At 40.8% G+C, this 24,555-nt stretch overlaps 1 protein-coding gene across 1 annotated transcript in view; it reads right to left on the bottom strand.

Moving 5' to 3' along the window:
• The window catches only part of lgr4 (leucine-rich repeat containing G protein-coupled receptor 4), a 132,410-nt gene extending 109,029 nt beyond the window's left edge, over window positions 1–23,381 (bottom strand). Inside the window, exon 1 of the mRNA XM_078221025.1 lies at window positions 22,855–23,381. Within this exon, the coding sequence (XP_078077151.1) occupies window positions 22,855–23,087 (233 nt within the window). The 5' untranslated portion in view covers window positions 23,088–23,381. The remainder of the gene's footprint in view (window positions 1–22,854) is intronic.
• Between the last annotated feature and the right edge of the window lie 1,174 nt (window positions 23,382–24,555).

Raw genomic sequence — 24,555 nt, 5'->3', positions numbered from 1 at the left:
TGCATATGCAGATGGTATATACTGTAATCTATTATAGAATCCTACAGCGTGGAAGGAGGCCATTCAGCCCATCAAGTGTGCACCGAACACAATCCCACCCAGGCCCTATCCCCATAACCCCATGCATTTGCCCTATCTAGTCCCGCTGACACTAAGGGGGGCAATTTAGCATGGCCAATCCACATAACCCACACATCTTTGGACTGTGGGAGGAAACCGGAGCATCCAAAGGAAACCGACGCAGACACGGGGAGAATGTGCAAACTCCACACAGACAGCGACCCAAGCCAGGAATCGAACCCAGGTTGCTGGCACTGTGAGGCAGCAGTGCCAGACACTACTACCATGCTGCCCCAATCTACTTCATATGCACACTTTGTTGGTGTGCATATAATTTATTTAAAAACAAATAGATGTAATTGTCCAATTCAATATATGCCTGGAAACAACTCTGTTTCTCTATGCACAGATAACATTTTGAATCCAATATGACTCTTCTTCAGAGCCCGAAGAATCATATTGGCCTAAAAGCCGTTTCTCTCTCCATAGACGCTGCCAGACCTGCTGAGTTTTTTCAGCACTTTGTTTTCACTATATCTGATTTTGATATAGGTCATCTGAGATCTGGCTAAGAACAAATTAGCCAATATAGAAATGGAAGGTTAGTCAGTAGCCAGCTGCAATTAACTCACCAATGGAGCTTATAAACATTTGGAATTGGGGAACATAGAAGACGAAAATGAGGAATTTTAGCTTCAATAATGTGACAGAAGCAAAACTCACCAGGCAACCAACAAAATTAAGACACCCCCAAGCACACTTGTATAGATTGTATGCTAAAACTCTAGCAAATACAATTCCAGAACCTTCCACCTTGCTTTCATATTTGTAGACATATGGGAAACACAAATCAAACCAGGCTGGGATTCGGTGAGGGAAACTATCAAAAAGTTGGAGCACATTTGATTTCAGATAAATTATGCTTACTGTTCTCTGAAGTTCAAAATCTGAAACCCAATGTACAGAAATTGCTGACATACCTCTGTTGAATTATAGGGATTGACCTTCCCAGTGCACGATCGAGGCCAAGAATTGTCAAACTAGACTGAGGCAGATTTAAACTATAGGCTAGTCAAATGTTGACTCAAGTTGAAATGTTTAATTATGGAGTTTGCAAACTTGAGGGGGAAAACACACAAACTTCACACTGCATTTGGATGCAAGTCAAGCCACATTAATAGGAGCAGGTTTAACATCCAATTATGTGCATTTTTTTTTTCTCTTGATAAACAGTGCTGCTCAATTTCCACTGAAGCTTAGTACAAACTAGTTACGAATTATAAAATTTGCAGTGCAAAATTACAGTAATTTGAACACATTCCAAGAAAACCCAAGTCAATTAAACTTGAAGTACCTGTTTTGTCATGCACTGACTGGTAGCATTTTGCAGTTTTCAACTATTTTAATGAAAAATTTCAATGGTGTCAAGTTTTATACCCTCAGGAATGAAATCACATTACACAGTTACTGCATGGTGTTCATCAATGTGCATTACAGTCTTAATGGATAGAAAAGAACCCAAGCTACAGCAGCAAAGCCCAGGATTCAATCTCGGAGATACTTTTTTGCCTCTACATATTTCACAATGATTTATTTAGACTGCCTTGAGAGTTGTTTGGAGTCTGAAGATATTTAACATGTTGTCACGTGAACAGCTTTTTCTCCCTTCAGGTCTTCTTACCCTGGAAGGGGCCAATAAATACTCCCCGAAAGATGACTGACTGAGGGAATAGAGTTATATTTGGCAAGGTGCCTTTTGGGGCTCCAATGTTTAATGGGCGCTATCAAGATGGAACTGAAGCACACACATTGTCAGAAAATGTTAGGATGCTATTAAGATGGATGTAGTGTTTTTGCACAAGTAAAGTCAAACTGCCATGTATTTTGTAAACCACATCTGCGCAGCACCTAAAAGAAAGGAAAGTGCCACCTAAGTGGCAATGCAGGTGGAGAAGGTAGTCAAGAAGGCACACGGCATGCTTGCCTTCATCGGCCGGGGCATTGAGTTTAAAAATTGGCAAGTCATGTTGCAGCTTTATAGAACCTTAGTTAGGCCGCACTTGGAATATAGTGTTCAATTCTGGTCGCCACACTACCAGAAGGATGTGGAGGCTTTGGCGAGGGTACAGAAAAGATTTACTAGGATGTTGCCTGATATGGAGGGCATTAGCTACGAGGAGAGGTTGGAGAAACTTGATTTGTTCTCACTGGAACGATGGAGGTTGAGGGGCGACCTGATAGAAGTCTACAAGATTATGAGAGGCATGGACAGAGTGGAAGAGTCAATTACTGGGGGGGCACAGGTTTAAGGTGCGAGGGGCAAAGTTCAAAGGAGATGTACGAGGCAGATTTTTTACACAGAGTAGTGGGTGCCTGGAACTCGTTGCCGGGGGGAGGAAGTGGAAGCGGATATGGTAGTGACTTTTAAAGGGCGTCTTCACAAATACATGAATAGTATGGGAATAGAGGGATATGGTCCCCGGAAGGGTAGGGGGTTTTAGTTCAGTCGGGCAGCATGGTCGGTGCAGGCTTGGAGGGCCGAAGGGCCTGTTTCTGTGCTGTAATTTTCTTTATTCTTTGAAAGAATAGAGAACAGGGTTCTTTGCAATTGATACAATTAGTAGTCAGAGTGCTGGGAGCCAGGAAGCAGGTTAGACACAGATGAGGTGTTGAAGAAGGTGCAGCAACAAAGAGTGGGGCAGCCATCTTCAGCAAAGAGCTCAGCTAGAGATGAAGTGCTAAAGGCGAACCATAGCTTGTGCAAAAGATAACTTTCTTCATTGAACTGAAGAACATTCCCAAGTTCTGGTCATGTAAGCTTTGCGGTGTGGTAATCACTGGCTAGATTTGACCAATAGGTTTATATAAATGTATACACAAATATATTGGCTCAGTGGACAGAACAAGCAATGGATTCAGTATTTACATATTCTTAGAAGGTTATACCTTCAGACTAAGAAGTGTTACTGCATCATTACACATTTATTCTGGAAGACAAAAACTTCTCCCATCGGAGGCCACCCATAATTATGCATCCAACTCCTTCAGCTGGAGGTCAGAACTGTTTATGCCACAGACTATAAGCATTGGCAAAATCACTTCATAGCAAACCAAAAGTAGGAATGAATATATCTAAAGAGAGAAAACGCTGGAAAATCTCAGCAGGTCTGGCAGCATCTACAAGGAAAGAAAAGAGCTGACGGTTAGAGTCCAGATGACCCTTTGTCAAAGCTTTGACAAAGAGTCATCTAAACTCGAAACGTCAGCTCTTTTCTCTCCTTGCAGATGCTGCCAGACCTGCTGAGATTTCACATTAGCTGAAAAGTAGGAATGAGTATATCTAATTGAACGATGTATTTAATTAATTACAGCAGCAGCACACCCTTCCTTACACACCCCAAAACACCACTCCCTGCTACTGCGCCCAGCATTCCAGTGAGTGAATGAAGATGGTGTGGCACTAAGATAGACAATAAAACGTTAATCAACTGAGTTTAGGGTAGGGGACAAATAGAATTATACAGCAGCCCCTGCCGGACAAGCAAGTGTAGAAATGCCAAGTGAGGACCATCATGCACAACTGCGAGGGTCCCATCTAGAGTCAAGTAGTTCTGCAGCCTTGGTATCAGGTTAACAGTTGAATGCGCTGTCTGCTTATTTAACTTAAAAATGTTCATTTCTATGTGACCCTAAAAAGATTCATTACACATATCAATACAGGCGGCACAGTGGTTAGCACTGCTGCCTCATAGCACCAGGGACCCGGGTTCAATTACCAGCTTGGGTCACTGTCTGTGTGGAGTTTGCACGTTCTCCCCATGTCTGCATGGGTTTCCTCCGGGTGCTCCGGTTTCCTCCCACAGTCCAAAAGATGTGCTGGTTAGATGCATTGGCCATGCTAAATTCTCCCTCAGAGTATCCGAACAGGCGCCGGAGTGTGGCGGCCAGGGGATTTTCACAGTAACTTCATTGCAGTGTTAATGTAAGCCTACTTGTGACACTAATAAATAAACTTAAAAAAGACATCTACACAAATAAAAGGTTGACAAATCGCCATACTAATTAAGCCTCAAGTCTTAACTTTCAGAAATCTGCAGGAAATTTAACAGGTATACAACACAAAAATAACTCATTAGGATAACCAAGGAAAGAGTAGAGCCCATTAGGGACGAAGGGAGCAATCTGTGGGTAGAGCCAGAGGGCATTGGTAGAGTGTGGAATGAATACTTCACATCCATCTTCACCCAAAAGAATGAGGACGATGATATGGAATTCAGGCAGAGAAACTGTGAGGTTCTCGAGCAAATTGACACAGGAAACGTCAAGTTATTGGAGGTGTTGGCAGCCTCAAAAGTGGATAAATCTTCAGGTCCAGATGAATTGTTCCCGAGGCTGCTGTGGGAGGCAAGGGAAGAGAGATTGCCGTGGCTCTGACCCAGTTTTCAATTCCTCTCTGGCCACAGGGGAGGTACACACAGTAAGAGTTTTAACAACACCAGGTTAAAGTCCAACAGGTTTATTTGGTAGCAAATACCATTAGCTTTCGGAGTGCTGCTCCTTCGAAAGATGGAGTGGAAATCTGCTCTCAAACAGGGCGCAGTGACACAAAATCAAGTTACAGAATACGGATTAGAATGCAAATATCGACAGCCAACCAGGTCTTAAAGATACAGACAAATGTGAGTGGAGGGAGCATTAAGCACAGGTTAAAGAGATGTGTATTGTCTCCAGACAGGACACATCATCACAGGGGAGGTGCCAGATGACTGAAGAACAGCTAATGTGGTTCCGGTATTTAAGAAGGGTTGTAGAGATAAACCAGGGAACTACAGACCAGTGAGTTTCATGTCACTGGTAGGGAAACTATCAGATAAACTTCTGAAGGAGAGCACCTATCTCCAGTTGGAGAGGCAAAGCTTAATCAGGGATAGTCAGCATGGCTTTGTCAGAGGGTGGTCATGCCTAACAAATCTGACTGAATTTTTTGAGGAGGTGGCCAGTGTGTTGACAAGGTTAGTGCAGTCGATGTAGTTTATATGGATTTCAGCAAAGCCTTTGACAAGGTCCCACATGGGAGACTTGTAAAGAAGGTAAATTCACAGGGGATACAGGGTAATTTGATGAAGTGGATAAAAAATGGGCTCTGTTGTAGGAGACAGAGGATGATGACTGAAGGCTGCTTTAGTGATTGGAAGCCAGTGTTCAGTGATATACCACAGGGATCTGTGTTGGGCCCCTTCTATTCATCATTTATATAAATGACATTAATGACTGTGTGGGGGCAGGATTAGTAAGTTTACATTTAAAAAGATTGGCCGCGTGGTTAATAGTGAGGCGGAGTGTCTTGGACTGCAAGGAGAATGGTCAAATGGGCAGATAAGTGGCAGATGAAATTTAACCCTGTAAAGTGTGAGGTGATGCACTTTGGAAGGAGTAATTTGACAAGGAAGTATTCAATAAAATGGTAGGGCACTAGGAAGTTCCGTGGAACAAAGGGACCTTGGCGTGTTTGTCCACAGATCTCTGAAGGCAGAAGGGCATGTTAGTAAGGTGGTGAAAAAGGTACATGGGACACTTGCCTTTATCAATCGAGGCATAGATTATAAAAGCAGGGAAGTCAGTTGGAGTTGTATAGAACTTTGGTAAGGCCACAGCTGGAGCACTGTGTGCGGTTCTGGTCGCCACATTATAGGAAGGATGTGATTGCACTGGAGGGGGTGCAGAGGAAATTTACCACAATGCTGCCAGGGATGGAACATTTAAGTTATAAAGAGAGGTTGGATAGGCTTGGGTTGTTTTCGTTGGAGCAGAGAGTACTGAGGGGCGGTCTGATCGAGGTGTACAAGATTATGAGAGACATGGACAGAGTGGATAAGGAGCAGCTATTCTCCTTAGTTGAAGGGTCAGTCACGAGGGGACATAGTTTAAAGTGAGAGGCAGGAAGTTCAGGGGGAATGTGAGGAAAAAATATTTACCCAGAGGGTGGTGACGGTCTGGAATGCACTGCCTGGGAGGGTGGTGGAGGCGGGATGCCTCACATCCTTTAAAAGTATCTGAATGAGCACTTGGCACATCCTAACTCTCACGGCTATGGGCAAAGTGCTGGCAGATGGGATTAGGTGGGAGTTCAGATGTTTCTAATGTGTCGGTGCAGACTCAATGGGCCGAAGGGCCTCTTCTGCGCTATATGATACTAAGATTTAATTTGTGTTAATTAGTTCAAGAAAATCAATACACAATTCTAAATGCTTATTTTCTCAAAAATCAAGTTGAAAATCATGCTATTTCACATTGTAACCCAATTCTTTCTGGTTTGTTGGTGGGGGGCAGGGGAGAAACAAACACTACTCCTCAACTATTTCATCTTTCAAAATCTCTCCAACATTCAGTACAACTGAGAAACAAATAGGTAGCTTTGCAGAATTCTGAGTCATATTCACTTCAGTTACATAGGAAGTAACTTTGCATGCCCCGTAAAGTCTGATTAAAACTGCAGCTGTTGAGATATCTGGAGGATTTCAATTCCAGTGGGAAACTGCTACTGAACTTATGATACTCCAGCATTAAGCAGAGACAGCATACCATTTTTTTTAAAAATCACTATAAAGTCACGGGGTACAGTCATGAATGAGAAACACATTAACTAATGAATTTCAGTAATTATCAGTATGAAAATACAACATTAGAATTTCGCCATCTGGCTGGGTATATATTAATGTCACAAGTAGGCTTACATTGACACTGCAATGAAGTTACTGTGAAAATCTCCTAGTCGCCACACTCCGACGCCTGTTCGGGTACACTGAGGGAGAACTTAGCATGGCCAATGCACCCTAACCAGCACATCTTTCAGACTGAGAGGCGCAACCGGGGGAAACCCACACAGACACGGGGAGAACGTGCAGACTCCACACAGACAGTGACCCAAGCCAGGAATCGAACCCAGGTCCCTGGCTCTGTGAGGCAGCAGTGCTAACCACTGTGCTGACCCCAATTGTATGGAAACAGCGGGATTTTGAGAGATTATCTGTGGGAATATCAAAATATCCTAATGCTAATCATCGAATATGATGCATACTATAAAATTAACCTGTTCATTTGACCTAAATCATATTCCGATTTCACAATCGCGTTTTCATTAATGGCACATACCAAAATTGATCTGAATTTAGTATTTTTTAAATCCTCTATTTTCCAGCTAACAATGTCAAGAATGAGCAAAGGGACTAAAGAGAATAAATCCTCATTTTTTCTGTCACTACTCCAATGACTCCATTTCTAGTTTGTAACCCTTATTCCTTCAACAATCGAGCTACTTTTACCACAACTCTTACAATAGCAGGATCCTCAATCAGCAAATCATCTTCCATTTTAAAGGCAGACTTGCAATTATATGTCTTTCATGACCTGAGGGTACTGCCGAGTACCTTTACAGCTAATTAAGTATTTTTGGATATTTTGTCCTCTTGATCATGAAGGCCCATTCTTTCACATCAACCTCATTCATTCTTCTGCTCTCCCGAATCCAGAAATGGGAAAGATGTTTTAACTCAACAGGTTTCATATAATATGGTTGCCATCACAATTCCCAAAGCATACAATAAATATTGTTGTTCTGTGACTCATTGTTTTAGGTATACCTTCATAATGGTGTGTGCCCACTCACGCAAGTGCAGCCAGTAGTTACCTGGTATCCATCAACCCATTTTCCAACAGCAATCCTAACTCTGACAGTCTCGAGTCCCAACTTCTTTCTATTACCTCCTCTCAACCTGCACCCCGTCAACACACAGACACTTTCTTGATTATTACATGCTTTTTAAGCAATTTATTTCCAAATGGCCCATCAGTGGTACTCAAAGCTGATACTTGCTTAAGGCAGATCCCGGGTCACAAATGGCTGACACCCAGATCCTGAAAGCCAAATTTGACTCTTACTCTGGTGGCAGCTTTATAGAATCACAAAAAAAAACTGGTCCATGAATCTACCACTGGGAATCAGATTTAATAGCATAAACACTGAACAGTTCGCTGATGTCAGATTGGTAGAATCCAACCTAAACAAGCATTAAACTCTCCAAGTCTCAGGATAGAGCACCTATTAGTTGCTTCTCCAAGGTGCCAAGCCAAATCACAGTCTGCGTATTACCATTCTATTGTACAGGATGTTGTGGCTTGTTTTTCCTTCCCACCAAAATATTTTTGAATACTTTCAAGAATAAAAAGCTCCCAAGTAGCACATTTGCCACAGTGCACATTTGTTAAAGTTAATAGTAAAAACAATACTGCCGTCGATGCACTACGGAGCTATCAGTACTACGAACCTGAAAAATGGGAACCAGTTACTCAGTTGGCTGGACGGCTAGTTCGTGATGAGGAGTGATGCCAAAACAAAGTCTGCCAAAATTAGGATTGCTGATAGAAAATGGGTTGACGGATACCAGGTAACTACTGGCTACTCTTGCGTGAGTGGGCACACACCATTATGATTCAGTCCCCATACCGGCTGAGGTTTTTCATGAAGGCCCGCCTACTCAACCTTGCTTCTCACCTGAGGTGTGGTGATCCACAGGTTAAATCAGCACCAGTCAGCTCTCCCCCTCAAAAGGGGAGAGCAGCCTATGGTCATGTGGAACTGTGGCGACTTTTTTTTGTTATATGAACCAGATATTCATTGTGTACTTAACCCATTCATATTAAGCATAATCTTTATTTTATGGAATTTCTTATACAAAACATTATGAAAAAAGCAAAAGGCCAAAGTATCCATGGATTATTTTAAAACCTGTCTAAAACCCTGGTTGTTGCCTTCCTTCACCACTTTAAATGCCTTGCAGATTTCATTATTCAAATCTATCCATATTCCTAGAATCTCAAAACCTGTTTCCAATGTGATAGCTATCTTTCTGGAGCACTTTTATATTACTTGCCAGTTTTGCCCTCGTCGTCCCAAAGGCTTGGCCTACTTGTTGGATTACAGCTCCAGAGACACCAGCTGGAATTTCTCATGACTGATTGATCATATTAGCCTTTAATCTTTTTGAAATTAATGTGCTCAAATGGCACACAACATTCTAAATGTGTCCTTGTCAGTGATCTCTACAAGGTTAAAGTAACTTCAGACTTAGTAGAATACATGTGAAGGCCATTTAATTGTACACGGATCAATCCTGCAGTGACTGGTAAATTTTTACAAAAAAAAACGTTATTCAGACGGTAAATTTTTAAAAATTCAGATGCAAGCCATGAAGGAGATAAGATACTGTGCTGCTATGGACTGCCAGGAATTCTATGGGTCTGAATTTGTCAAAAGAATACTGGTACATTTCAGGTTTGGCCACAATACTTCCTACAGCAGAAGACAGAGCTTAAACTGTTAGGAAGCTGCTAAGAGACAGGATGTCAGCTGTCACCACTAAAAAGGCCACATTATGCAAAGATTGAATCCATTAGTTCTTTGACCAACTTTCTCACAATACTCATATGCCAAACTTCTCTCTCAACCCTATTCTGGTCCCACCCTCCTTAAAAAGATACATTGCTCCATGTTTGTTTTATTACATGCCTCATGTTTATATTATAAACTAAAATGTAGAAAGGGAAATTTGAAAAAGCACATTTTTGAAAGCTCTCTCAAAACATCCTTCCATTGTGATATTATCCAGTATATGGCCACCACTGCAAGATGCTGAAGCCAAATTTCTGAATTTTTCAGACTCTGCACTTTGAGAATTCTTTCCCCTCCCACATAAAATTTACTCGTAGAAAACCGGATACTTCTAAAAATTGCATACAAAATCAAAATCTTTGCCTCCACTTCAACGAATGATATGAAATGGATCCACATGCACCTGCCACCCTCTCATGCTACATCTAAGTAAGCAACATAAATTTGTTAACTTGGACAAATACTGCAAATACTTCATGGAGTACTCGACTGCAAAGGCCATCAGATATCCCTGATCCTTTCCTCACAGACTACCATTTCCAGCAAAGGATTTGCCCCTCCCGAGCTCTGGACCATGTAGGTCAATTGCAGCATCCTTACTGAGGTTATCTAATTCAGTGCAAATCACTTTGGATAGCCATCAAGAAAACGCCCCATAACCTGGACAAAAAAAAAATCCGCCAGTACAAATAAGCAAAGGCAATGTTTTTGCAAAAATTTCATATGAATGATCCAGCATGAAATTAATAGCTTAAGGACTCCGCTCCTTAATGATAAACAGACATAGTAATAGCAGTATAACAGCTCTTTGTTTACCCTCAAACTGGAATCATTTTCTCATCAGTTGTATAATAATCAAGACATTAACAGTCACTTCAGTTTCCACTAGTTTCTATACATCAAATAGCCTTCCACTGGTCCCTTAACACCGAACTGCACAAAGCTTTACAAGGAAAACATCTTAATGATTCACTCACATTCCCGACTAAACCTAAAATGGTTGGAAATTTCTATTTACCTTCAGTTTAATCTCCCATGCTTGCAGCTGCCCATAGAAATAAATGCAATAATTGGCTTCTTTCACCTCTGTTAGTCCAGAACAAAAGTGTCATTCAGTTTAAATTTACAAAATGCACCAATGGATGGTCAACTAGCAGAACCAACAGGGTGGAATAACAATAACTCTGTAGCATTTTCTTCCTTCTTTTGTTTAGCCTTTCAAAGCTGTTAATTAAGACTTACACAATGCACCCCTGTGGGTTTTTTATCTGGAGGCATTACACGCTTATAATTTTTTTTTTAAGGAAAAGAAAGTTGAATCTCAAGACTGTCGTGCTAAACTACACAGGTTAAGATTCTTTAAAAAAAACTCAAGTAAACTTGCACAGTTTCAGCAAGGGACCGATTGTTTATTTTACACTATATTCAGCTGGGGTCTCTGTTTATTTAGTTATCTTGAAAAAACTTGGATTCTTTCGAATGTAAGCAGGTGGAATTAGGAGGTAGCAAAGGGGCCCCAAGACAGGAAAAAAAGCCTATGAAATAAAGACAAATCTGTAATTTAAACTCCAACTTTTGTCTTGACAGATCCTAGACCATTTTGGCAAGAACCTGACTGTTCCGTTTTTTCTTTCTTCGTGATGAGAGACTGAGTGACAGATTAATGTGATTGCTTCTTTTCATGGTTCACTGGGGGTGGTTTTGGGGGAGGGTGCTAAACAGGAACAAATGCCTAACAATGCGCTCATTCTGAGGAGTAATTTTCAATCCGTCAAAGAGTAATCTGGCCCCTTTCTATTGTAAATGTGTTTATTCTGTGGCAAGCAGTGCTAGACCTGTTTCCATGCACCAGCATGACAGTAAGATGGAGAATGCAGACCATAAAACTCCCAGGCTCCTTCAAAAGAAGCCAACATAACAATCAACCTCAACATAACCTTTTTTGTGTAGGAATTACTCCAACTCTAGATCTAATCGTGCATGGCTTTCTGTGAGGCTTCTGTACATTTCTCTCCATTGCGTTCACTACCATTTCTGACTCCTTTTAGCAAATTCAGCTATACACACACACATAAGACACCCCCTGCACACTTTATTCCATTAATTTGTAATGCTCTTTTCAGAAGCAACAAATCCTATTACAGTAACATCTTTAAGAGACTTTCAAATACTCACAAATAAGTTTAGCAAGAGGCTTAAGGAGAATGGCATTTAATACAACAAGAGGTCTGTGTGCATGATATCAGTTTCTGTCTGCTTTTTATCTTAACCAACTGTTTTGGCGCTTGCCAAGGGATTCCCAAAAATAAGTTATCCTCTCGCCTACTCGGCACTGGCTACATCACAGCTTTTATTACTGTTGCGCACAATAGACTTAACAACCAGACATACTGGACAATAGATGTTTTACTATTCTATCAGTAAAGCGCAACTCAACTTTCCCAAAGTTATATAACATTGTGCATTTCCGAAGTACTACACAACCAATTGTACATTTTTGAAGCATTTTTGGTACGAGATTTGAGAGAGAAAAGGAGGAAAAAAACAATTTACAATCACTCGTTACCATTTGCTAATGGAGTTTGTAATTTGATATACCGCAATTAGTTCGAGCAGTAGAACCTCAGGGCTACTTCAAGGACTATAATTACACGGGAAGGGGGCAGCAAAGAAATAAAGCTAAACCAATAGTTAAATCATTGGCAAGGAGGATTTTTACTTCCTTTCTAATAGCTGCTAAGGAGTTAAATCCATCATAATAAATATGGTCAATAACTTGTGGGCACTGTGAAACATTATAGTATTGGTGCTATTAGTTTGTGAGAAGACAACCCAAATATAATAATGAACACAGCAGACAGTTTCTCATGATTCAATGCAGTAAACATGCTATGCACTGCAGCCTTGAACTGGGCAATGTGGTGCAATAAATCAGGAAGACGCCATTCAGGCTGTTTTCATTACCTAATAGTAGGACAATGCACAGTCTCATTCCAACACACTTTTTTTTTGCCCCTAGCTTCAATACAATGGTTGTAAACTAATTAACACCTACTAAAGAGAAATAAGCAGTTCTGCCCACATTGCTAGCAATAACAAAACAGAAAGAAAAAGGTCCTAAAAGGAGGGGTTGGTCTGCTTTATTTGACAACCTTTAGTTTCAATAAATGAATATACTTTCTACACCTATCTGTTTCAACATTACCCCTGCCTGTGTACATTAGCAATTACCTGAATACCTGTGAAACAAAATACCAGATATTGTTTCCTTTGCGTGCCACTGACAGACCACAGATTTTAATGTGTCACTCAAACAGGTTATGTATCAAAAGCTAATTTTACAGATTACAAATTTATATTCCTTGGGGAATTTACTCTTATTGCAATTATTGTTTGAAAACTATTCACAAATAATGGTTAAACTAATGAACCCTGAACGTGTGAAGCTCAATATCATTAACTATTAGCAATGGGTCAGGAAGTTTAAACCAATATTCAAACTGAATCAAAAAAAAACTACAATGTCTATTCAAGTTCTTTTTAATGCGTGCATATTTATTATTAAATGAGACAACTTGACTTTTTTTTGATTTGCACCAAGGATTACCAAAACATAACCACTCTTCCAGGTCAGATACAAGGCAAGTTTCTTTGTGCAATATTCTGACCTCCTGGAGAAGAGAAGTCGAGTTTGAGATTCATGTCTGTTTTACCGAGTGAGCTGTTGCTCATTTGGGACAGGATTTGGATCGGTAATTCACCTCTAACCTCTAAAAGCCAACAGATAACGAGAGGTAAATCATTCATCAGAATAAAAACAGTGCAGATACTGGAACCAATTAAGAGTTCTGTAGTTTTCAAAGCAATGGCTTCCCAGAGAGTCACAGGTTTGAATACTAAGGCACTATGTTACTCAAATCCATTAGCATGGAGATATAATCAGTTTTCAGCTACAAGAGGAGAATCTCATAAAAATGGATCATTCCAACTGGGGGAAGGAACTACCCTTTCCCGTTACTAGAATATTTGTCAGAATTAAAATGTAGTTAAATGCAGTTTCCCAGTCGAGAAAATAAATGAGATGAAAGTGACAGTGAAAAAACAAGAGACAAGCGAGTACCAACTATATAATTAAAATAGCAATAGTGCTAGAACTGCAGTCTTATATTGAACAAGGTGCCAGAAGTCATATCCAGTTTAAAATGTGTATAAAAGTGTTGGTCACATGCACAAATCTTGCAAATGATACTGATCAAACCTATTCACACTGCTTCTAAATTTTAAACCCGCATCATACGAAGTTTACATATTTCAGCTATTGATTATATTGCAGTCTGATAAAAATTCAACATTTTAATTGAAATATGATTGTGTTTATATAGTGTGCCAAAGAAACTTTCAACATGATTCCTAAAGTTCCTGATAAATGGCACTGCCATTGAAACAATTACATTTCTAAGGACACCATGAAATGCTCAGAATAGCAAAATTATTATGAGGGAGACTGCCCTGGCTTTTGCACATAGGTATAAGTTATCCAAAAAGGAAGCTTAAGTCACTCTGTGGTTTAATTACTTACTGACTAACACTCCCTGAAAAACAAATTAAACATCCAGGCGTTTCCTGGGTGAAAGGGCACAGAACTCAATTACTGGAAGGAAATATCTCACTAGCCAGAGAGAATAATCAGCCCTGCATGTCATTAGCCACATCAAGATTTAAAGTCAACTTAATGAGGTGGAAAAGGGGGCAAACAAGGAACAGACAGAGTAACAACTTCTCTCGGCTTTCAGACTATTTATTCCTGACAGGATGACTGTTACTTGGAAAGAGAGGTGGAAGGATTTGTAGGGTACAGAAACAGAATCATTTTCACATTCTGCATACAAGTGATTTACAAGAAAAGAATTCAGGAACTCTTGACGTCCACAACTTCTGTGGAGCACTCTGTGCCACATGCAGGAAAAATCGCCCTTGAAACAAAAAAGGCTTGTTGTAAGCTTCCATATAGAACAATTCTGTCAAATATTAACTGTTCTGTTAATGTTTACAATTCTAGATCAAGATGTTAAAACAAAAATAGATGTTGAAAAAAAATTAAAACTGATATGTATGTGTGTACATAGCAATTCAGAGTGTGTACATCAAGGCTGCTTCATTATGAATCATACAGTGCTGGATTAAATGCAAACATATCATTTTATATTATTACTGTGCATTTGAAAATGTTTAGCTTTATTTCATAACCGCATTTAAAAGTAGTTTCAAAAATTAAATTCTCAACTACATGAATTCTTCCAAAATATGGAGTGAAAAGATAGGTCAATGCTGACCTCATGTCCTGAAACTGATGGTTATATGCAGCACAAGTCACCAAGCTGTATTACGCTAAGAAGGGAAAGTGAAATATTCCATATGCTTTCTTTGTTACCAGCAAGGTTCTTGCCATAAAGCCCACATCAGCTTCCCTGCGGAGGGACCAGGTCAATGCACCGTGCAACTATTCATATGCAACCAAGTGGAAGCTAACAACTCATTTCAAAATGGATACTGTGAAGCTTGCCAGAAAACATATTTCTCTACACTGCACTTTTGTTTACATTTCAAAATTACTGTTAGCTAGAAAGTTATTTTCTCAAAAAAAAGGATATGTTTGTAGATTAAAAAACCACTACCATACATTAATTGAAAAAGCATTTTTCATTTGCATTTAAATCCTAATGTGACATTTCCTGGCCAAGATAGCTGGAAAACAATGTGCGTCCAGGGTCATAAATGGCCATCAATTGATTTGTGCGATTTCCAAATGGACATTCCTCCCAATTTTTCTTTCCTCCTTATGGGAATCCACATCACTCCCATGAAGGCCATTTTCCCCTTTTCATTTCTCACCACAAATGTCCAAACCAGAGTACCACTCATCTCTGCCTCTTCATCGAGTTTCCTCAATTGTCTGAAGGTTGCTGACTCAGGCTCTTCTCTTAACTCCAGCAGTCTTTCCATGTGCTATTATATCACAATACAAGCAGGTAGCAGATGCAGACTCCAAGAACCACCTCAGCCAGGGACTGAATCCATGTTGTCAGCATTATTAAGTACCTTACTCCAGCCAACTCAGCTAACCAGCCATACAACTCATCATGTGGGTCAAGTGAAATAATCCCCTTTTTTGGCCTCCTATAGACCAACTGTGTATTCGATTTTGTTACACAATGTTTGCTATGAATTATTTCCCCGTAATGTAGAATTAATCACTTCATAAAACTTGTGGACATGATGCAGCCATTTGGTCTACATGGAATTGTTTCATGACCATTCTCTATCTTTACAGCAGCTCATCTTGATCAAGCTTCATTCAGCGTATTGACGATAGCTTTACCTGTTTTATCAGTAACAGTTCTGAACAAAATCAGAGTGTCAAACCAAATACAATTAGCATGTCAGAAATGTAATTAATCAAATTTTGGAATGCAAGTTTATATTAGAAATTAATACGGAACAAATAGAAATAAAATAATTTTCACTGAATTACTCAGTCCCCCCAGCACTGATTTGTTATAGTAAAAAATATGCAGAATAATACTCATTATTCTTACCACTTCTCAATTAAACAGACCACTGTTACGAGATCGTATGGAGAGAATGAGGCCAATTGGCCCATCAAACTTGTGCTGTCTCTATGAATGGACGGCACGGTGGTTAGCATTGCTGGCTCATAGTGCCAGGGACCCGGGTTCAATTCCAGCCTTGGGTCACTGTCTGTGTGGAGTTTGCACGTTCTCCGTGTCTGCGTGGGTTTCCTCCAGGTGCTCCGGTTTCCTCCCACAGTCCGAAAGGCGTGCTGGTTAGTTGCATTAGGCTATGCTAAATTCTCCCTCAGTGTACCCGAACAGGTACCGGAGTGTGGCAATTAGAAGCTTTTCACAGTAATTTCATTGCAGTGTTAATGTAAGCCTACTTGTGACATTAATAAAAAAACTGAAAGAACCATCCTACAGGTCCTATTCCCTAGCTCTTTCCCCATTGCACTGAAAATTCTTTCACTTCAATATTTATCCAATTCCCTCTTGGAAATTATGATTGAAGCTATTTCCATCATCCTTTCAGACAGTGCATTTGAAATACGAGAGTTTTGTATCTAACTTTAAGTCAGTGCAGAAGGAGGCCATTCGGCCCATCGAGTCTGCACCGACCACTGTGAGGCAGCAGTGCTAACCACTGTGCCACCCTTTCTTTACTTTCTTTTAAAAGAAATGCCAGCTAGAATCGCATTCTCACCCAGCACAAGCTCATAAGTATCAATGTGCAACTGCACTACTGATTCACTTTATTCACAAGCATTACCTCACAAATTCAGCACCAAGGTAAAATTTTACACAACATTTTAATCGAACAAAATAATTCCCCACTTATTCAGTTAAAACAGTACGATAAGTTACTCAGCAGCTCCATGAATGAATTTCAGTTTTTAAAAATTTATAACTTAGTTTTTGGCAGATGTTCCAAATTGATGGCTGTGAACAATTTTTTTTAAGGTTGTGAAATCCATGCAAAGGCCCATAGTTCAGGTCACCAACAGGTCAGGAAAATGTGCAATAGAGGGAAAGATTAATTAAGCCCTGGTCATTGCAGACATCAAGTTTTGCAGGAGGGAAAAGAAACTGAGGTACAGAGTTCCCTCATTCCTGGGAAAGAGTGAGTAAAGAGTTTGTGACCTGCAAAGCACATTTACCATTTTAAATAATCCAAATACAATGCATGGTATTTCTAAAAATGCAGCACGCTTACTAACACAAATTTTTAAATGGTTATAAAGATACTGCACCATTGTTCCACATCATAGTCACTGTTCCAAGTTACTTTTTTTTGTATTTTATTGCCCTAATAACTGTTCAGTAATTAAACTAGTTAACAGTTCACCAAATCATACATTAAAGATGTGCATTTACTCTTCTGTCAGTCAAACTATGCTGGTAGCTAACCGTTTGAAGTAAGGTAACAAGTGACAATAGCATAACACATCAGACTGAGCACAATGGCTTACATTTCAAATTTTTGATTCCAAAAAAATCTTGCACATTTGTAAGTGTCACAGAGGTCTAGCTGGTTTAAAGCTATGTACAGATGTAATTAACACCAGAAAACTACAATCTACAATGAACTACTCATGCCCAGTGTGCAGAAAACCTTATTCAAAGCAATCACATTTCTTGACAAACTAGTTATGGGTTTTATTGTACTAAGATCATGTAAACAAAAAAGGTCCCAGGTTCAATCTCTGATCTGTTCTGAGGTGGCTAGTATTTGTAACCAAAATGGTAGCACAGGCATTATTACTGACCTTCAGTGTGCCTGGGTTAGAAAGGGGAAAACAGTAGTTGGCCAGACTCTCCATTCCTGGTCAGTGTTCAGGGAATGCTGTTTATGTGTGAACATCAGAGAAGAACAGAAAAGTGCTGAGCTTTGATCCACCTTTCCCCATAGCGGAGTCATCTGCCAACACTCTGCTTCAAGGTTCAGGTTCAGACAAGGCGAATAGCCACTTGAACCAGTTACCAGAGGACACCAGCGCCTGATGGTACTGTTCCATACTCCAACATATTACAGCTGAGGTAGAAAATCAGTTGAAAAAAAAACCACTCAGGTTAGCTTAAGCCTGTGTTTTTCAAATTATCAGCTCAAATGGCTACAGTACAATCCAGCACGCATTTAAATGGGAGTTAAGCAAATTATGTACAAGATTTTATGAATTTGACTGCTAAAACAGTACGCACAAGCTCTCGTTAGGTTGTATACCGCCCAAAATTGGATTCATTTCACCATTCCTTCATTGTGACTGGGTCAAAATCCTTATTTCAGGAGTACAATCACCCATATGGATGCAGCCAAATCAAAAGGTGGCTCACCACAAACTTCTCTAGGGCAATTAAAAATGGACAATAAATGCCGACCCTGCTAAAGACACCTCTAGCCAGAGAACAAATTTTTTAAAAGAACTAAAATGTATCACATACACAAGACACAAATTCACTCAATCCATTATAGCACAGCATTTAAAACTGATTAAGGCACGCAAGAGGCTTACTTTCCTTCTTGCGTGCTGTGATACTTCACAGTATAACCAAGCATTATTTGGAACACCATTTTACTAAAACAGCTTTTTGCTGTCCCGGTTGCAAAAAAAAAATGCACCCGAGTTCTTGCCAAATACCCAGCAACAAAAGCTGTATGTTTCTGAAGTCTCAATCAAGTAAGCACATTGAATGCATAGCTCACCTATTAGTACCTTGGGCACCTTATCTGTTCAAAATGACAGAAAAACAAATCTTGTTTTATTAACAATGTGTAACTATTCAAGTAGGTCAATATGGTTAAGCCACAAAATACCCCAACTTATGGCTACCAGGTGCAACTCAATACTGAATAGGTATGGTCAAATTTTGTCTGCTTCCCTTTACTTGCAAGTTATAAATACAAAAGTTATATATATATATATTTATAAATACAAAAGTTATATATATATATAGATAAAAACTATATCCCAACCTCTCCTCTATATAATTGTGGAATCATCAAGCGACAAAATAACTTATAAACCATGTGTCTGACAGCAAAGTTTTCTGCAATCGCTATTAATGCCTTCTGAGCTTTGGTACAATTTGGCTGGAACAGTTTAGAAGCGTCAATTAAATCAGATTCATAAATGCAGTTGCTGACACTGCAGAAGTGGTTTCAAGATATTGTGGATTTGCCTGCTTTTTAACTTTCGAAAGCAACCCACTCATCGTATGGTATCTTAATCAAAATATCTGCTAAAGCATAGTTCACTACTCATGACATTTAATACAAAAAAGATCTAAAAAGAACTATTTCCTGCTGAAGGATTTCCATGTTATTGGGTGACTGCTTTCCAGTACTCTTAATATGCCCCTTTCAAGCAATATAATTATCAGCAATATCTGCATTTCATAAACTTAACATTCCAACATGCATCACATGATGCAGGTTAAGCACATAGGTAGCCAATTATCGCAGCAGACTCAGATTAAGAAGTAATAACCCTTGAACATACAAGGCTCCAGGGCAGTTATTCTAGAAAAGATAGCACTAAGATATTCAGTGGCTTAAAAAATACTGCATTTTGTTTTACCCACAATCAGTGCAACCTTACCATTTGCATATTAGTTTGTTGTCAAATATCTATGGCACAATATTTCTAAGGACACAGTTTCAGGGGGTTAACATTGTCCTTTCATTCTATAAACACCCAATAGTTACAAATAATCATAATTACAAGGGTCTTTCTCCCTGGTCAAAGGAAACCAAAACACACACACACACAATGCAAGTATTTGAATTATCCTGGGACAGCATAAAACATTGACATTCTGAAACACAGTAAGAAGTCTCACAACAACTAGGTAAACACTGCACACAACTGACATTCTTTAAGCAATAATTTGTTATCCCAGTAAAAATTATCCACTGTAATTTCCTCCAAGCTGAGCAAAATCTGCTTTCATATAAACTGTATTTTTCCACTGAAAGAGTGACACAGTATTAGTGAAAGCAATAACACACCATCTAAATAGCAAATATCCAACAACTACCAGCTCAGAGCACTGTGATGGAAACTATGGCGGCGATATACATGGTTTTGCTATAATTCATGATCACTCACTCAATGTACAAATAATCATTTCATACATGTGGAAAAATTCTAATTTTAATCAGCAATTTACTACAACAGTTACTTCAACACAGTGTGATGCTTAAGTAGGATGGTGCTTAATCTTAACTGCTGTTTACTGACGGTCTCAGTAATTTTCAACTGCTCACAGGTATCAAACCACCTTACGGAGCCAAAATGATTGGCTAAAAGAAAAGATATTTCCACTGTTGCCTTTTTTTAATAGAAAACTTTACAGCTCATTTGTCTTTTGAAAGCATCATCTAACAAGCTCTATTCAAATCAGGATAGCATCAGTTTATACATGAACTTTAACATTCTTTTCACCAGTTTCAGCTAGAACTGCAGAATTCTTTAAAAATCCCACATGTACACATCCACATTTAAATCCATGCAGTGGTACATATAAAGAAAATTCATATCCTGCAAGAAACCATGCCCACACAGAAAAATCCACTGGACACAAGTTTGCTAACATTACTTTAGGGTGCAAACCATCTGGATCACGACATATTTCTGTCTTGCTTCGGTAAATCTAGCAACATTTGAAAAAAAGATGCTTTAACATTTACATTTCCTGGTGTAAATGGAATACAAATTGACCCATTAACTCAAATTTCTTTGACATAGCTTACTGAAAAGTTCTGTCTTCCACAGCAAAGGCCTTTTTTTAGGAATGTGCATATTGCAATTGAATATTATATTGTATGCCCCGGGTTGCTGACCTTTCATTTTACCTCAGTGCCCTAACTTTCTGATTGGCAGGAAACTAGGGGGAAAGGCATCATGGATGCGAATAACAATCTGATCAAACTGAAATTGATCTTTGCTGCAAAAACTCACAACAAATGACAAAAAAAGTGGGAGGTGGAAGAGTTTGATTTTTTCATTACTTAACTGAAAGTTAGAGAGCTATTTCCTAACAGCAAAGGGGCAGAAAGGTACTATTTCATAAGTATAAGGGAGATCGATATATTTCTAATAAAATAAAAGGGAAAGAGGGCTATGGGAAACAGGTAGGGAGGTGGATTTGAGACCAGGGAGAGATCAGCCATGATCTGATTGAATTGTGGAGCAGGCTGGAAAGGCTGAATTTGCCTACTTCTGCTCCTAAGTCCGATGTATTCCAATAAAATTAAAAAGCTTTAATTATGTTATGCTTTTTTATTTGCATTAGTGTCCAATTTATACAGCACCAAGTAGGGCAATATTTGACAGCACTGTGACCTGGAGTTAGAGTTACACTGTCCATTGCATGTTTGGTTGGTTTAAGGAAGGGGGCTGAGCCACACACGTGGGCACATAGAACATACACAGAGCTAGCACTGAAGCAAAGTGCTGGAGACTAGAAATCTGAAACAAAAACAGAGACTGCTAGAAACACTCAGCAGGTCAGGTAGCATCTGTGGAGAGAGAAACAGAGATAATGTTCCTGATTGTCTATCATTAGAAGCAGTCATGATGAAAGGTCATCAGCCTGAAACATTGACTCGGTTTCTTGCTGCGCAGTTGTTACCTGGCCTGCTGAGTATTTTCAGCATTGAGTTTTGGTTTTTATTGCATTCAGAGTTCACCAGCATCTGACTCGTGGTGCAATTTACAGTACAGGGCAATCAAATTGAAAAATCTAAGTTCACAACTTAGCACTCAAACAGCTAATGAAAGTTATTCCCTTTTCCATTTTGAAAAACTACCAATCTCGACAAAAAACAGCAGTGGTAGCTTACATGTTAATAATCCCTGTGTGGTCCAAAATATTTCCCAGTGCCAAAACTAAACTATAACATAACTGAAGCACGAGAACACAGAAATTATTCTTCAACCAAATGATCTTAACTGAGAACTAATTGTTGGGTCAGCCAGAATCTTGAGACTTAACTGAAACCATAGACTCAATTTTGAAGAAATAGGCTGATAGGAAAGTAACAGCAATCGACCCACTTTACTTCCCGATGGTTGCATCTGGGTAACTTTAAACCACAAGTGTGCAATTTGATGGGACTATATCAATAGTCTAATATAATCTGCAAAGGCAAAACTGAGATTTGATTTTGACTTGACAGACCGGTCGCAGACCCTCCGCTTCCAACTCCCTAAAGTTAAAAAGTTAAAGTTTATTTATTAGTCACAAGTAGGTTTACATTAACACTGCAATGAAGTTACTGTGAAAGTAGGATAAGTTCAACATGAACCCAGGTGATTAAGAAATACCACAAAACTTCATTGCAGCCTTAATGTAAACTTGTGACACCAATAAAAAGATGGCACCTTTGCAGTTATGAATCATTTCAAAGGTGTTGTGCTCTGCATTATGTACAAAAGAAAATATATTTAGTGAACTTCCAGCAGAGCAATAAACACTTCTTTTTCTCTCTCCAGCTGTCCCAAGAGGGCATTTTCTTGCCTTGAATTAACTAAGGAAGGTCGGTGCTCACATTCCTGAGAAACCATTAGCATTCACTGCGATTATTACTGTAAAAAAGTCACGCAGAAAGCGAGCTGCTATATGATTTATAAATAAATTCCAGCCCCTCACTCCCCTGGCTTCAGACAATTAATGAAAATTAAACCCGAAATGCCCACCACTGGGAAGGCTTCATTGGGATTATTATTGCGGTGTTTTGCTGGTATGTTGAGGTTTGTTATTAATACTCACAGGAAGAAGGTGAAGATGCCGAGGCCTTGCGGGACGCTGGTCAATTCCCGGCCGGAGCAGTCGACCCTCAGCGCGGCTCCGCCGTCGCCCTGACAGCGGCACACGGCCGGGCACGGGGCGGCCACATTCTCGGGGCGCCCGCCGCCCGGTGCCAGCCCCAGGAGCAACAGGAGCGGCGGCAGGAGGGCAGCGGGCGGGCAGCGCCGTGCCCACAGCGAGCAGCGGCGGCACATGAGGAGAGCGGAGGGGGGGGGGGGGGAGTGGGCAGCGGGCTGGATGGACCGAGTGGAATCAGCCTCTCTCTCCCCGCTCCCCGGCCGGCCGGACAGCTCGCTCTCTCTCCCCGCTCCCCGGTGATCACCGTGCCCCCCCCCGGTTGGGTTGATTCCTTCAGACACTCACTCACACACACGGACAGCTCTGGCTCCGCTCCGCTGCTCGCTCACTCACTCACTCACACAGCTGGGCCCAGCCCACCCCGGGGGCAGGAGATAGGCCCCGTCACCATTGGATACCGCGCGAGCCCCGGGGGCGGGGCTGGCCCTGATTGACAGCCGGACTCCGCCCCCTCCCTGATTGACAGCCGGACTCCGCCCCCTCCCTGATTGACAGCCAGACGGGCCCGTCCCTGATTGACAGCTAGGCCCCACCCCCTCCCTGATTGACAGCCGGACTCCGCCCCTCCCTGATTGACAGCCGGACTCCGCCCCTCCCTGATTGACAACCAATCTTCCCCCTGACTGACAGTCAGGCTCCTCCTCGATTGACAGCCAGACCCCCCCACCCTGATTGACAGCCAGACCCCCCCACCCTGATTGACAGCCAGACCCCCCCACCCTGATTGACAGCCAGTCCCCCCTCCCTGATTGACAGCCAGACCCAACCCCTTCCCTGATTGACAGCCAGGCCCCTCCCTCTCTGATTGACCGCCAGACACCCCCCACCCCCCCATTGATAGGGACAAAGCAGAAAGGGTCGAGAGCTTCAAGTTTTTAGGTGTCCAGATCACCAACAACCTGTCCTGATAGAAACATAGAAACATAGAAAAGCTACAGCACAAAAAGGCCCTTCGGCCCACAAGTTGCGCCGAACAATTTCCTTACCTTCTAGGCTCATCTATAACCCTCTATCTTACTAACCTCCATGAACCTATCCAAAAGTCTCTTAAAAGACTCAATCGAATCTGCTTCTACCACCACTACCGGCAGCCGATTCCACGCACCCACCACCCTCTGAGTGAAAAACTTACCCCTAACATCTCCTCTGTACCTACTCCCCAGCACCCTAAACCTGTGGCCTCTTGTGACAACCATTTCAGCCCTGGGTAAAAGCCTCTGAGAATCCACTCTATCAATACCTCTCAACATCTTATACACCTCTATCAGGTCACCTCTCGTCCTTCGCTTCTCCAAGGAGAATAGACCTAGTTCTCTCAACCTATCCTCATAAGGCATACCACTTAATCCCGGCAACATCCTCATAAATCTCCTCTGCACCCGTTCTATGGCTTCCACATCCTTTCTGTAATGAGGCAACCAGAACTGGGCACAGTACTCCAGGTGGGGTCTGACCAGGGTCTTATACAGCTGCAGCATTATCTCCCAATTCCTAAACTCAATTCCTCTATTGATGAAGGCCAGTAATCCATACGCCTCCTTAACCACAGCCTCTACCTGTGACGCCGCTTTGAGCGTCCTATGA

Source organism: Mustelus asterias, chromosome 9 (assembly GCF_964213995.1).
Source record: "Mustelus asterias chromosome 9, sMusAst1.hap1.1, whole genome shotgun sequence".
Lineage (NCBI taxonomy): Eukaryota > Metazoa > Chordata > Chondrichthyes > Carcharhiniformes > Triakidae > Mustelus > Mustelus asterias.
The sequence above is the reverse complement of the archived record's forward strand: the minus strand, read 5'-3'. Positions and strand labels throughout refer to the sequence as shown.